Consider the following 13,768-nt stretch of genomic DNA (forward strand, 5'->3'; position numbering starts at 1 on the left):
TCGTAGTTTTAACGAATGAAGCACGAACCCTATCTTGTACATGCACAAATATTTGTGGTCGCCATAATTGGTAAACACAATTTATGAGAACAAAAGTGTGTAAAGGGAGAACGACCGAAAAGATCACCATAAATAATGAAAACCACAGGAAGAACAACAGGGAAAAATCATATAAAAATTATGGAAATCATAAACATGCAAACAACAAAAACAATAATTATGATGGCGTTTAGGACAGGTAAACAACGGCTAAAGATGATAGTCAAGTCACACTAGAGAGCGAGACAATCAGGGAGAGTACCTATTGTCAAAATTTATATTTTATATGTTAAACTGAAACCAAAGAGAGTTAATTTATTACTAAATCAAACATATCGTATTAAATATCGCGTATACTCAATAAAATAGTACACACTTGGGAATAAATAAATTAATAATGAGTGATAATTATTTACAAATAAGTTTGTAAAGCGAAAGTATTTATCGACAATATTTTATTAATAAGTTTTTAACACTCTTTTTATTGTCCTTAAATGTTACGACGAGTAATCGTGTTATATCCATAAACAACGTTGTGGTATGCAACACCCCTCTCTCACTGTGTTTGTTTAAAGGTGAGTGAGTGAACTCAATAAAACTACCTGTATGAAAACCAACCCTCCTATTATTTCCCAACAACAGTAATACTAAAGTGCAAAAGAGATGCAGGATACACAAAATACTCAATGGCATAAAAGCGGGGTTGCATGCCAGGCCATACGATACGACCAACATGCCGCATGCCATTTCACTCACACACTTGGTTGGCTTCACCAAATAACTGTTATAATTGTATTTAATGCTAATGTTTTAACAGTTCCTTGCTTAGTCGGTGGTTAATGGTCGTAACGTACAACACGTCCTCTTGAACAATTCTACCATTCGTGCAAATAAATACAATAATAAAATTAATTAAAAACAAAAGATAATTTTAGAAGAATTCTCCATACGGAAAAAGAATTCTATACTCATAAATACACATAAGATTTATAAAAGAAGTGCAATTACATATTGAAAAATTAATTTATCGAAAAATAAAAAAAGAAGAGTGAAGCAAAAATAATTTGATGAGTTTTATAATAATTTAAAGAAGACAAAAAAGCTACATCTATAAACAAAAAATAATTAAAGTTTTGTGTTCCAATTTCCGTCAAATATAATGATGACAACAACAACGTCACATGCTATCATGGCTCCGGTTATACGTCCTATTCAAGAAAGTCCCGTTTCTCGACCACGAGCAGTCTACAGTATTGATCAGATTTTGGGAAATCAAACGAAACGTAGTGGTAAGTTCACAGCTACAATAAACAACGGTAAACATTTAAATGCATCTAAAATTACTCTACTAATGGATATAATTAATACATACATAAATGTAGATTTAAATGAAATATAATATGAACTTCGAGATCATTTGAAAAATCTAACGTATTATCAATGTAGTCTTGAAAATATTGTTAAAATTTATATTGCCGTTAATGTTATCAGCTAATCATCTGAGGGTCCTAAAATCAATTTATGCACATTGCAGAAACAATATCAGTAGATATAAACTAATATTTCATGCGATTTCCCGATTTAATTGCATTTGTTAAAATATTCGTGTAAAAACGATCAATAATTTATAGGGTTTGAAAAGGAAAACATGATATTTAATTTCATTACTATGAAACTTTGAAAAAATATCTGAAATAATGACCTGCCAAATAAGAAATTGCTGCTTTCTGAAAACTGGTTGGTTAACCAAAAACAAAACAGTTTTAAAATCAATCAACATCTGACAATACGGAATTGTTTAACTTAGACGAGAACTCAAATATTTTAAATGTAGCTTGAACGGAAACGTTAACAAAGCTATGATTCGTGTACTCTAATAGTTGATGGATATAAATGCGGTTCAAAGAATATATTATATATAATTTGAGCAAGTCCAAAGAGAATGCAATAATTCCACTTTTTAGTTTGTTTTGACTTAATCGAATTCTACACATTAAAATCAATGTAAGCTAAGGTCAATAATTTTACTGTACGTCAGACCAAACTGAAATATTTTTGTTGTGGACCTCCTCATGTAATAATGTTATTATTTTGAATTAGTTTTTGTTACAAAAATCAAAAATTGTCTGCCCTAAACAGTGGATATTGTCTCCTTTATTGTGGTTACGCTTATTTCATCTAATTGACAGATGTATTGGCAGCTAAAGCAGTTTTCATTTTACCTTGGGGTCTAATCGTCGATTTCGATATCGAGTTAAATTGATTGATTTTATTTTCAAATTGTGTTCCTTTAGCCGGTAAAAATTAAGGCTTTGTAAATGTAAATCTATCATTATTATTTCGATCTTGTGATAATGTGCGCTAACGTAGGAATAATTTTGCACATTGGCACCCTAAAAATCTACAGTTTTCGAAGGGAACATGTGGAATTATTAATACTTAACTATTCACTAACTTTTTTCTTCAAATTCAATTTTACAGTTAATTTATGTATAATAATAAAATTTTACAATGTTTTCATTTCTGTTGATATTTTGTGAAACACATGTTTTAATTCTACTGCAAAATCTTTTAAATTTCAATTAAATTAGGGTTAGACAGCGATATAATCCTTTAATTAGGCCATTCGAAACACTTCCGATAACAAATGCGAACTCTGAACTCCAGAAATTGGAATGCTTTAATTCCTAAACAAACATTTTTAAATATTGTCGAGTCTTTCTCCAGATTTGTATATAAAATCACGAATAATTGCTTAAAATTACAAAAATACTATAAAATTCTTTTGTTATTATCTTTTAAATTTCAATTAAATTTAGGATAGACAGCGATACAATGCTGTATTTAGGCTATTCGAAAGGTACAAGAATTTTATTCAAATCAAAAACTCATTCGATCATGAAAGCGAACCAGAAATTGAAACGCTTTAATTCCTCAAATACAAGTTCAATAAAAAACTTAATTTTTTTTAAAACGTTTCACGAATCTTTCTTCAGATTTGTGTATAAAATCACGAATAGGTCAAAAAATTGTCCTCTAAATTTAAATTAAATGTAGTTAGGTTCCCGAGTTCTATTCGTTTGAAAAACTTTTTCGATCACAAAAGCGAACACTGAATACCAAAAATTTAAACGTTTCAATCAAAACTTTTTGTCAAAGAATCACATTATTTTTGGAAAATCGGATTAAAAAAAAACTGAAAGTTTTTATTTAAACCATATAGAATAGACATAGAGCGGAAACTCTCCTGTCAGAGGCCTAACTCAGTTGTCAAAAACCTAAGTGGTGAGAATGTATTAGTAGAAAAAACTATGTGAAAACAAAAACAACACTCGTATGTGTGATTATTTTGAGTAATTTTTTGTTTGAGTTTTTTTTTCTAGTTTCCGCTCTATGTTGTCTATGATTTAAACAAGTTATTCAGTCGCTGTAGACAATGAATGTTTTAAGTCGACACTTAATATAGTTAGACAGACTTAAGACTATATTGATACATACACAGAGAATACATATTCGTGATAGCAACCGAATTCGTTGCCAATCGAATGATTCCACCTATGTGACCGAATTTTACAGTTGCAGCTACAAAATTGTTTAAGGGGTAACCAATGCTTGATTGATTCAACCGAAATTCTTCTTTATCAAATGACTTTCTGTTGTTAGAACCGAAAAATTCTATGTGTGTAACCGAATCATTCGATTGGCAACAAATTCGGTTGCTATCACGAATCTGTTTTCTCTGTGTATATATTGTATTTATTGAAAATAATAATAAAAAAGTTAAAAATTAAGTTTTTTAATTACAATTTCACTTTATAATAAAAATAATAGTCTATACCTCCTGCTGTAGCAAAAACATGAATTATACATATTAATTGCAAACCGAACCTTGGGCGTCAATATTTAAACACCTCTAAAAACTCAAACAAACAACTTTATAACAAAACAGAAAACAAAAATTGTATCAGTTTCCATAAATTGACACCTAAAAAGGAAATCACCCAATTTAGAACCTTTATGCCTTCACATCAAAACACTTTTTTTTTTTTTTTCATCTGCTGTTAATGGCAAATACGTTTTTATTTTGTTGGATTTTTTTCTAATATAAAAGCTCAACAGGACATCGTCGATGTCGTGCTCGATATAATGATTTTATGATCATGGCTGCAATATGAAACGTTTATTAAAAAAAAAAAAAAAAAAACACCACACAAGTACAAAATTCATAAACTCTAAACTCATATTAAATGTTTTGAGGGTTATGATGGGTTTATTCTATGTACAATGTACATTTATAGGTATGTATAAGTGATGTATGTATGTATTATACAGTTTTATGTTGAAATCATAATTTGCTTATGATTTGGACGTCAACGTCAACAGCATCGTCATCATATCATCACCACATCCACATTTAATACTTATTTGTCAATACTATGACTGCGAGTAATTTGCTATTTTTCGCTGATTTCTTTTGCTTCTTCTCGATTTTAGAAAATTACCTCATTTTATATTCTCTTGAACATTTGTGAATATCGTCCTGTCGTCCGATGATGACGATGACGATGATGCACGACGCGTCGCACAATATTTCAATTGCTTTTCAAGTGAATAAAATGAATGCAGGCTAAATGTGTGAGTCTTGTTAAAACGTACTTTCCCTCGTATTTATGTTTTTGAATAAAAATTTGATTTAATGTTGGTTTTTATTTTGTTGCTGCTTAGATTTTGGTGGATAAATGGTGACATGCTGTGTCAAACAAGCTTTTCCAGTAGAGAAGCAGCAGACATATCGTTTATAATAGAAAAATGAAAAATTGAAATTATTAATTTGAGGTTCATTAAGTTTTGATTATAGGTTTAACAACAAAAAAAAAAAAAACGAAATGAACTTTGCTACGCCTTTTACGAGTATGTGTGTGTTTGTTAAAATAATTCTATTAGGTATAATTCTGTGTGTATGTGAATTTAATAAATATATGAAGGGGTTTCTTGATTAAATATAAAAATATTATTCGAAAACCTGAATTTATTGATTCGTTGTGTTTTAGAATTTTTGCATTTGTCTACAAATTCGCGCTTTTTTCGCTTTGCCCTTCCGGTTCCCTTTCCCTAAAAGGATATTCAAATGTTTCAAGTATTATACTCACTCACTCAATCCATTATAAATATGTATGTGTATGCTATCACACATACACTCATAGTCATACTTACTTTATTTATTTATTTCCACTTTGTTTTCAAATAAAACCCATTCCAACAACAATAAAAATAATTTTATAAGTTTAAGCATTTTTTTTTTGTTTTTTGTTTTGGTCTTTACGCACACAATTTATTGTTCTATAGAAGCTTTAAAATCGAAAACAAATTCAATTGAAATTTCTTTTCTTTTGTATTGAATTGAATTTGCAATTTTATTTTCAAAACAAAAGTGTTTGATTTTTAACCCATTGTTTACCCACTTAACATTTGGTAGTGTGTTTACTTAAAATATTGAATTCAATTCAATTGAATTGAAATTTTTGCGGGTAAAAAAATGATTTCGTCAGGATTTATTTTTTGGCAGAGCAAAAAGTGGTTGATGTTTAATAGGTTGGAATTTATTGCAATAAATACTAATAATCGCTTTTATTCGGCACAATTTTCACATGATAACACAAATACATCCATATATGCATGCATGTACATATATACAAGTGTGTCTGTATGTATTACATCATAATCATTCTCAGTCTCAATAGATGTGGTTTTGTGTTTTATCACACCTGCTCTAAAATTCAATTGTTTCTAATCTCTTTAGTGTCGATGTACTCTAGTCTATGATACTAAAACATCATTGTAATTCAATTACCTTGTGGACCATGGGGCATGTTGCATGATGCATCACATATGTTAAGTGTATTTATGCACGAATGGTGGCATCTACTCTTGCTATTTTTCATTTGTTCACAAACACACACACACAGAGAGAGACTCTATATTGTTTAACACAAGTGTTTTAAACTAATTTACATATAAAAGCTTAATTTGGCACTTATTGGATTTGTATGCATAAATTTTGAATAGAAAATTAAATTTTAAAATGTTTCTAAATTGACAGCGTTGAGTGCTAACGCACACTCATTTAAAGCACTAATAATCGGATTCTTCTTGGACTGCCAGATTGTTTCAATTTGATTTTGTGAAATTCAACATTAATAATCATTTTCATTACCGTTTTTTTTTTTTGTAAATTTTTCAGACTCAACGGAATCGTTAAATCAACAATCGTTGCATAGCAGCAATAATAATAGCAACAATTCGACTAGTCCTCTACAAAACTCTATATTGCCACAATTACATACACAATTACATTTAATACCTTCACATCAGTTGGCTCTGCACCAACAACACTTGCAGCAACAGCATCAACAACATCTGAACAATCACCATCAACACCACCATCATCTACAGCAGCAGCAACATCAGCAACATCATCAACATCTGCAGCAGCATGCTGAAAAGCGTGAAAGAGAAGACTCTCCCGACAATACCGACAATGGCTTGGATGTTGATAATACCGATGATGATATGTCGAATAGTCTTAACAATGGCCATGATTTGGACATGGAAAGACCCAGAAAAGTTAGAAGGTAAGAAAAGCGCCAAACATCAATAGTTTTTTGTTTCTATTACATTTTTTAATTCGTTTTTTTATTGCATAATCCTTGATCCTCTTAAAATTGTCTGTAATTGTATAATGAAAATATTTCATGTATTGTTTCTTTTCTATTTGCCCTTGTGAACAGATCCCGCACCACCTTTACAACATTCCAATTGCATCAATTGGAGAGAGCGTTTGAAAAAACTCAATATCCGGATGTATTCACCAGAGAAGATTTAGCAATGCGTCTGGATTTAAGTGAAGCACGTGTACAGGTAAATACTAAACAAAACAAAAATCTACACTTACACTAGAAATAAGTAATTGCAGTTATTTAAGAGATAATTTAAATTTAATTGTCGAATGGGAACAGCAACAAATTATAATCGAGTTTTTAATATAAAATTTAATAGTAAATTTTTAAATTTACTATTAAAATTACACACATACAAACAAGTTAAATGATAGCATTTTTTGAAAGACTAGGCTTACTTTTTAAACTGATTTTGACTATCGCCACCAATATGCGTGAGGGTATATTGGATTAGTGCTGATGCTGATATTAGTCTAACACCCACCTTAAAGTATACCAATCTGATCAGGATCAATTTCTGAGTCGATTAAACCTCCGTCCGTCCATGTAAAAAAACTAATTCGACAAAAGTCGGCACAAACTTTTATATTGCCCCAAGGAGTATCTGTCCAATAATAATTTATTTATTAATAGTTAATAGTTAAGCTCTCATAAATATCTTAATTATAAACATATCGAAAATCACTTTATCAGGCATAAATATCTTAAAAATGTTGGTATTCAAATAAGAATCAATACAAATAAGTTTCATATCACAAGAAAACTGTTTATAATCATATACTCGGTGTAGGATATCATATGGTCGGGCTTGCCCAAATATACTTTCTTACTTGTTTTAAGTTAAGTTAAGAAATAACCAGACGTTCTCAAAATTCTACCAAGTCCATCTAATAATTGATCGCAGAAGTTTTTAGCTACTACGAGTATGGTTTTGACAATGTGTTTTTAAAATTTAGATCTTTCAAGCATAACATGCAACAATTTTGAGCACGTAAATAGAGAATAATTTGTTGCAATCAAACGCATCGTATTTACATACATGCAGCCATTGAAATTACAGTTTTATTAATCCTTCAAATAACAATTGATACAATTTTCAAGTTTGTTTCTACTATTAACTCTGATTTTTATGTTAGGCTATTACAAATATAATTGAAATAAATAAATGTATAAAATAGACTGATTGTAATCTCCATAAATCTTTAACAAAGCATGACCAGCTAAATAAAAATACATACTTATAACAACAATGAGGACAAAAAAACGTCAATTGCTTTTGGCTCTCTGATGTTGCAAACAACATCATTTTTTTATACTTAAACCAGTTATGTGGATAAAAAAAGACCAGCATGAATTCAAATATACTTAAACACAAAAATACGAGTACATAAGTACATACATGTGTAACTATACATAGATACAAATAAATCCCTAGTAAAAGCTTATTCCTTGCACTCATACTCACACACAACATATGCATGTAAACACACACAGACACACACATGTATGTGTTCATAATTATTTATTTGTGTATGTGTACACTTTCTTTTTTTTTGGTATGAGTGTGTATTCTATGTATGTCCTTTTGCAAATGCAATAAGTAAATCCGAAAATAATTGCCTTGTTAAAAAATAAAAAAATAAAAAAAAAACAAAAATACACGAGTATAAAATCCTTTAAAACGATCTATACGAAATACGCGTGAAACATTTTTTTTTTTTCATAAAAACCAACAACAAACAATAAATAAATAAACAAATTGATACAAACAAATCGACAAGGATTAAATTGAATGAAATAAAAAATGATAAAAAAGTAAATAAAATCGTGTGTGTGTGTGTGTAAGAGTATAAATTCCAAATAATACTAACAGGGAATTAGCATTGTTACATTTGTACTTTTGTTTGGAATGACACGCGATGTTGATTTTGTAAAATTTTCTTAATTCCTATCCTTTTCGCATACACGTCTCGTACGTACAACATGTTTAAGGACGTCTAAGCGACAGCGTACGTATGAGTGTTTGTAATGATGATGTCGAAGATAATATCAGTGACCAATTAAATGTTCATCTCGCGTCTAAAGTGGATTCCTCAATCGTATCTAAAGCCAAAGCAGATTGAAGGAGAAAAAAAATAAATGAAATGAAATGATTGTTGAAGGATTTTACAGGGATGTCGATGATAATGATGAGTGAACGGTTGAAAAAGATTTATTTATTGATAGGTCAAGTACTGTATACAAAATTGTAAATTCGTTTTCAAACAAATGTTGTCATTGTTGTTGAATCACTTTATTGTACATATTTTGTGATTTAATTCTTATTTAATTGTTTGCTTGTGTATATTGTTGTTATCCATTTTAAACACCCTAATTATGTGTGAATTTTAACAAATATTTCGTATGATGTTAATGTTAATGTTGCCGCTTAAAACAACCCTCCAATGTCAATAAACAAAGTACAAACAGCAAACACCCTAAGTACCATCTACAGACATACATACATATGTATTTATTTATTCCCAAACAACAAGCTCACAAAGTCGAGCTAATTATAAATACTTCGAGCAAAAAAAATGCAATAAAATACCAACACCAGGCTAAAACAATCATCTAATCATTTGGAAAATCTCCACTAAATAGCAACGTATGTATGTACGTACATCATGCCACACACATAATAAGAATCTATTTATGTGAGAGTGTATTAAAGTGTTTAAAACTATTTTCGAAATTTTGAAATTTGTTCTGGTCTCATTTTGTGTGATGAGAATATTATGTAAGTATGTACCTGAAAAGTTTCAACTACATATTTCTTATGCAAATTTCTATTCACAATGAGAAGAATTAAAAAGGACTCGTGTTTTGATTTATCAATGTTTTAAGCGCTTTAATAGCTGCTGTATAAAAAATCCTTTTATTTACAAGCAACAAGGAAATGTAGTTTTTTTCATTAATGTAAATATGTATGAAAATAATAATTGCACCCGCATGCTGTTGATGATGTAGATAATGACTTAATTGCTTTTAATTAAGCTTTTATAAGCCTAATTATGATGAATTATAACAACAACAACAAAAATTGTAATAATAATAATAATTGTGGGGTTTGTTTAAACATTTGTTAACAAGTCATTATTTAGTTGGCTTACATTTGTAAAATACATTTAATTGAATTTATTTTGTTTAACTGTTATACAAACTGTTATATTTGATGAACTTTTGATTTGAAATTATTCATTGAAAAGAAAAAACTAACTTACAAAAAAAACACACACAAAAATCCTACATCCTCTTGTATGTTAAATTACATGTTATAATTGTCCTTGTAACAATTAAAATTGCAATATCAGCATCATCATCATCTCTCTCTCTCTTTTGGAGTCTTCTTTTTATGCTTTACCTATTTATATACATTGTAAATGGGTGATAATTTCATCTAGGTTTTTTTGTTTTAATTTTTTTCTTTTGCATATGTTCAAGTGGCTGTATTCTTTAGAACTTGTCTTGCACACACAATAGACTTTACTGTGTATCCTGTAAATATCCATGGAAAGCTCGGTTTCAATTTACAGCTTTTATGTTGTGGAAATGCTCTTTTACTTTACTGCACTGCACAGACGATAAAGTATGACAATAATTTGTAACAATTATTGTCAGGAAATCATTACTAATTTACTACACGCACAGATGCATTCCTTTGTTCGACAACCATCATGTGGGAAGGGGCGGAGAGGTGATGTGATGTGATGGGAGTACGACAAATGTGGCAAATAGACTTTTAAAATACAGCCTGTTTAAATGGATTGCAATAGAAATGTGGAAATTATTTTGTATTGTAGTTGGATGGATTATTTTCTTTAAGGACCTTGTATTTGTTTGGAAAATTTAAGGAAGTATAGACAATTGATTCAATTCGGTTACACTTGTTAGAAAATCAACAACATCAACAAAACAATTGTAAATTGCATTTAATAAGACACACTTTCATACACAAGTATCATCATGGCCATTATTCATCCATCCATCCAACCATTCATCCATCTATCATACAATCATACCTTGTTGTATTTCAATAAGCTCATTCTCTCTAAGGACTTTGAACACACATACATAGATAGATAGATAGATAGCAAGATGGAGAGAGAGATGAAGTGAGGAAAAGAATGAATGAGAACATTTGTAAAAGTCTAACATCTTTAAATGATTGCGACGACGACGACGACGAGGATGATGATTCTACTTCATCAAAAGTGTCTTTTTATTGTTCATCAATGGCTGGGCTAAATGGTTGGATGGCTGCTTGGGTGGGAGATGGTTGTTGTTCATATAATTGTTTGGCACGGGTGTAGGGATGAGTGTGAGTATGTTTTCGAGAGAATGAGAGGTAGTTGTAGAAGGCAAATCACAGAATTTAACTTCCGATTGGATTCTATTGTCTGTTGGTGTCGTCAGTAACTGTATTAAAATGTATGGCCAGGAGGACGAAGATAGAAGTGGGGGAAAGCAGTCGATTGAGAAGAGTGCACAATGATGATTAAAGGGGTTAATTGGGCGTTTATTCATTGGAAATTGTTGGCGGTTGTTGTTGAGTATTAGCTGTGGGGTTTGGTTGTCAGTTCTGGTGGTGTTTGAGATAATTGGTTATGGCAATTATTGAGGAAATTATAGGCTTAAAATCATTTGCAACGATTAAAGCGAACTTTTCAATTTCATTTAATAATATTTCTAAACTTTAATTTGCATTCAACTTAAATTCAACGTATTTCCATTAAATTAATAAATTTTTCTCTTGTTTTTCTTTGCAGGTCTGGTTTCAAAATCGTCGTGCCAAATGGCGTAAACGTGAAAAATTCATGAATCAAGATAAGAATGGTTATTTATTACCCGAACAAGGTGAGTTTTCTTTTACACACTCAATTGATTTCCATTAACATTACGTGGTTTGCTTTACATTTTGTTTGCCCCAATGTAATTCAATCATACAAGTACGGCCTGTTCAAGCACTAATTCTTGACAGTCACAGTCACGTAATCTAACAATTTGGGCAAAAGCAATAACTACACATTTAATGTGAAATTAATTAATAAAATTTCTTATTAATTATGCTAAAGTTAAAGTGTAGAAAGTTTTATAATGTATTTTATTTTTCGTTTATATTTTAGGTTTGTCTGATTTCCCCTTGGGAATACCTTTGCCTCATGGAATTCCCGGACATCCGGCTGGTTTGCCAGCTGAGTTTTGGCCACCTCATTTTGCCTTACACCAGCCATTCAACCCAGCGCTGTTGCCTCAGGGTCTAATGCCCCACTATAAGTTACCAAATTTTCACACCCTGCTCTCTCAATACATGGGTCTCAGCAATTTGAACGGTATCTTTAATGCCTCAGCTTACCCTCAGAATTTGTCATTACACAGTGCGGCTCAAGTCAGTCCACCATGCAGCAACAGCAGTCCTCGCGAAAGTCCTACAATTGTACAAGGATCTAGTGCAGTGACGTCGGGTGGCGTAACAGTAACCTCATCGGCAGCAGCCTCGCCAAAATCACCCATGAACAACCATACTACTGGTAGTATAAGTGGAAATTCAACACCAGTATCCGTGGTGACCAAATCAGAAGACTGAACATTAAAACTGTACAACGCGTGATAGGACGAACGATAATGTAAACGACAACTAAGTAATAGAGTTTTCAACAGGGACTCTGAAAAACAATGTAAATAAAATTTTAGTTTTAATTTTGTTTTTACATCAATTAATAATTAATACAAAGTGATATAATATAGTAGTTGTCTCATTGACAATTTTTTTTTTTAATTTTTATTTTAAATCTTTATTATTTTCCACTTCAAGTCATTCTTTATTTTGGATAAAATTTAAAATATTTTTTTTTTACATTCTCCTATTTGTTTTATCCATAACAATTGTATTATAATTCTATAGTATTTTTTTGTTTGTTTTATATAGTAGAATTTTCAATAAAAATTGCCAAATAATATTGTAAAATGAATATAGAACATAAATAAATATTAAAAAGATAATATAAAATAAAAGACATACATTTAGATGGCTTTTCTAGACTTTAAATCAAATAATTTTAGAAATTTAATAAAAATATGAAAAAATAATATAAACAAATTGTGTAAAATATTTTTTATTGAAATGGGCTACACTGTAGGTGGGTCATATGAGTTTTGCATTTCAGGTTACTATATAATAGACTTGTGCTTTATAGTTCAATTCAATGATCGCTCATATTAATTAGTTCATAGTTCAAAAGTGACCTAAGTAGCTCATATAGATCAATTGCTCTTTTTTTGATATGAAACTACATATGTACATTAGAGTGACAGCCGATTTTTTTTTTTAGATTTCAAAGAGTGCCGGGTGGAATATTGTGACACTAGGCCTAAATGTTAAGTGCTGAAAATTTGAGCCAAATCGGGCAACGATTTCTGGACGCGCATCGAGGTCAAAGTTCAGATATATGCAAAATTGTACTGTTAATATGGAATAAATAGGTGAAACTCGTTAGCTTTCTGCATTGTTTTCTAGAAATATGTAGATTTATTTATATTAATGAATATTACATTAAAAAAAAAGTTTTGGAAATTAACCATGTATCTCCTTTGGTTCAAAATGACCCAAAAACTGTATTATCGCCAAAATTAGAGAAAAATGCAAATTTTTCAGTTTTTGAAAAAAATTTGCTACTAAATAAATACTTTTGCAATTGAATGCAAAAGAATCGAAATATGTACGTAATTATCGTTGAAATGAGATATAAATGACAAAATTTGATTAAAAAATGTTAAAGTTATTACAAATTCGCCAGACCATTACCGTGTTTCAGACCACTTGAACAAAAAATTTAGAAAAAAAATTTAGATATTTCGAGAAAAATTAAAATAAAAGCTCATTTTTACTTAAAATATGTCCATATTTACTTGTATATGAGCTTTTGTCTTCGTAGGATACCGTTAACCTATTC

The 13,768-nt window shown here is 30.2% G+C and overlaps 1 protein-coding gene across 1 annotated transcript; it reads left to right on the forward strand.

Moving 5' to 3' along the window:
* The first annotated feature begins 1,090 nt into the window (after positions 1 to 1,090).
* On the forward strand, positions 1,091 to 12,586 carry hbn (homeobrain). The gene is made up of 5 exons (XM_065512001.1): positions 1,091 to 1,328; positions 6,281 to 6,671; positions 6,828 to 6,957; positions 11,585 to 11,672; positions 11,942 to 12,586. Exons 1-5 carry the CDS (start codon positions 1,199 to 1,201, stop codon positions 12,400 to 12,402), a joined length of 1,200 nt encoding a protein of 399 aa, XP_065368073.1. The 5' UTR covers positions 1,091 to 1,198; the 3' UTR covers positions 12,403 to 12,586.
* The last annotated feature ends 1,182 nt before the right edge of the window (positions 12,587 to 13,768 follow it).

Source organism: Calliphora vicina, chromosome 5, assembly GCF_958450345.1.
Source record: "Calliphora vicina chromosome 5, idCalVici1.1, whole genome shotgun sequence".
NCBI lineage: Eukaryota > Metazoa > Arthropoda > Insecta > Diptera > Calliphoridae > Calliphora > Calliphora vicina.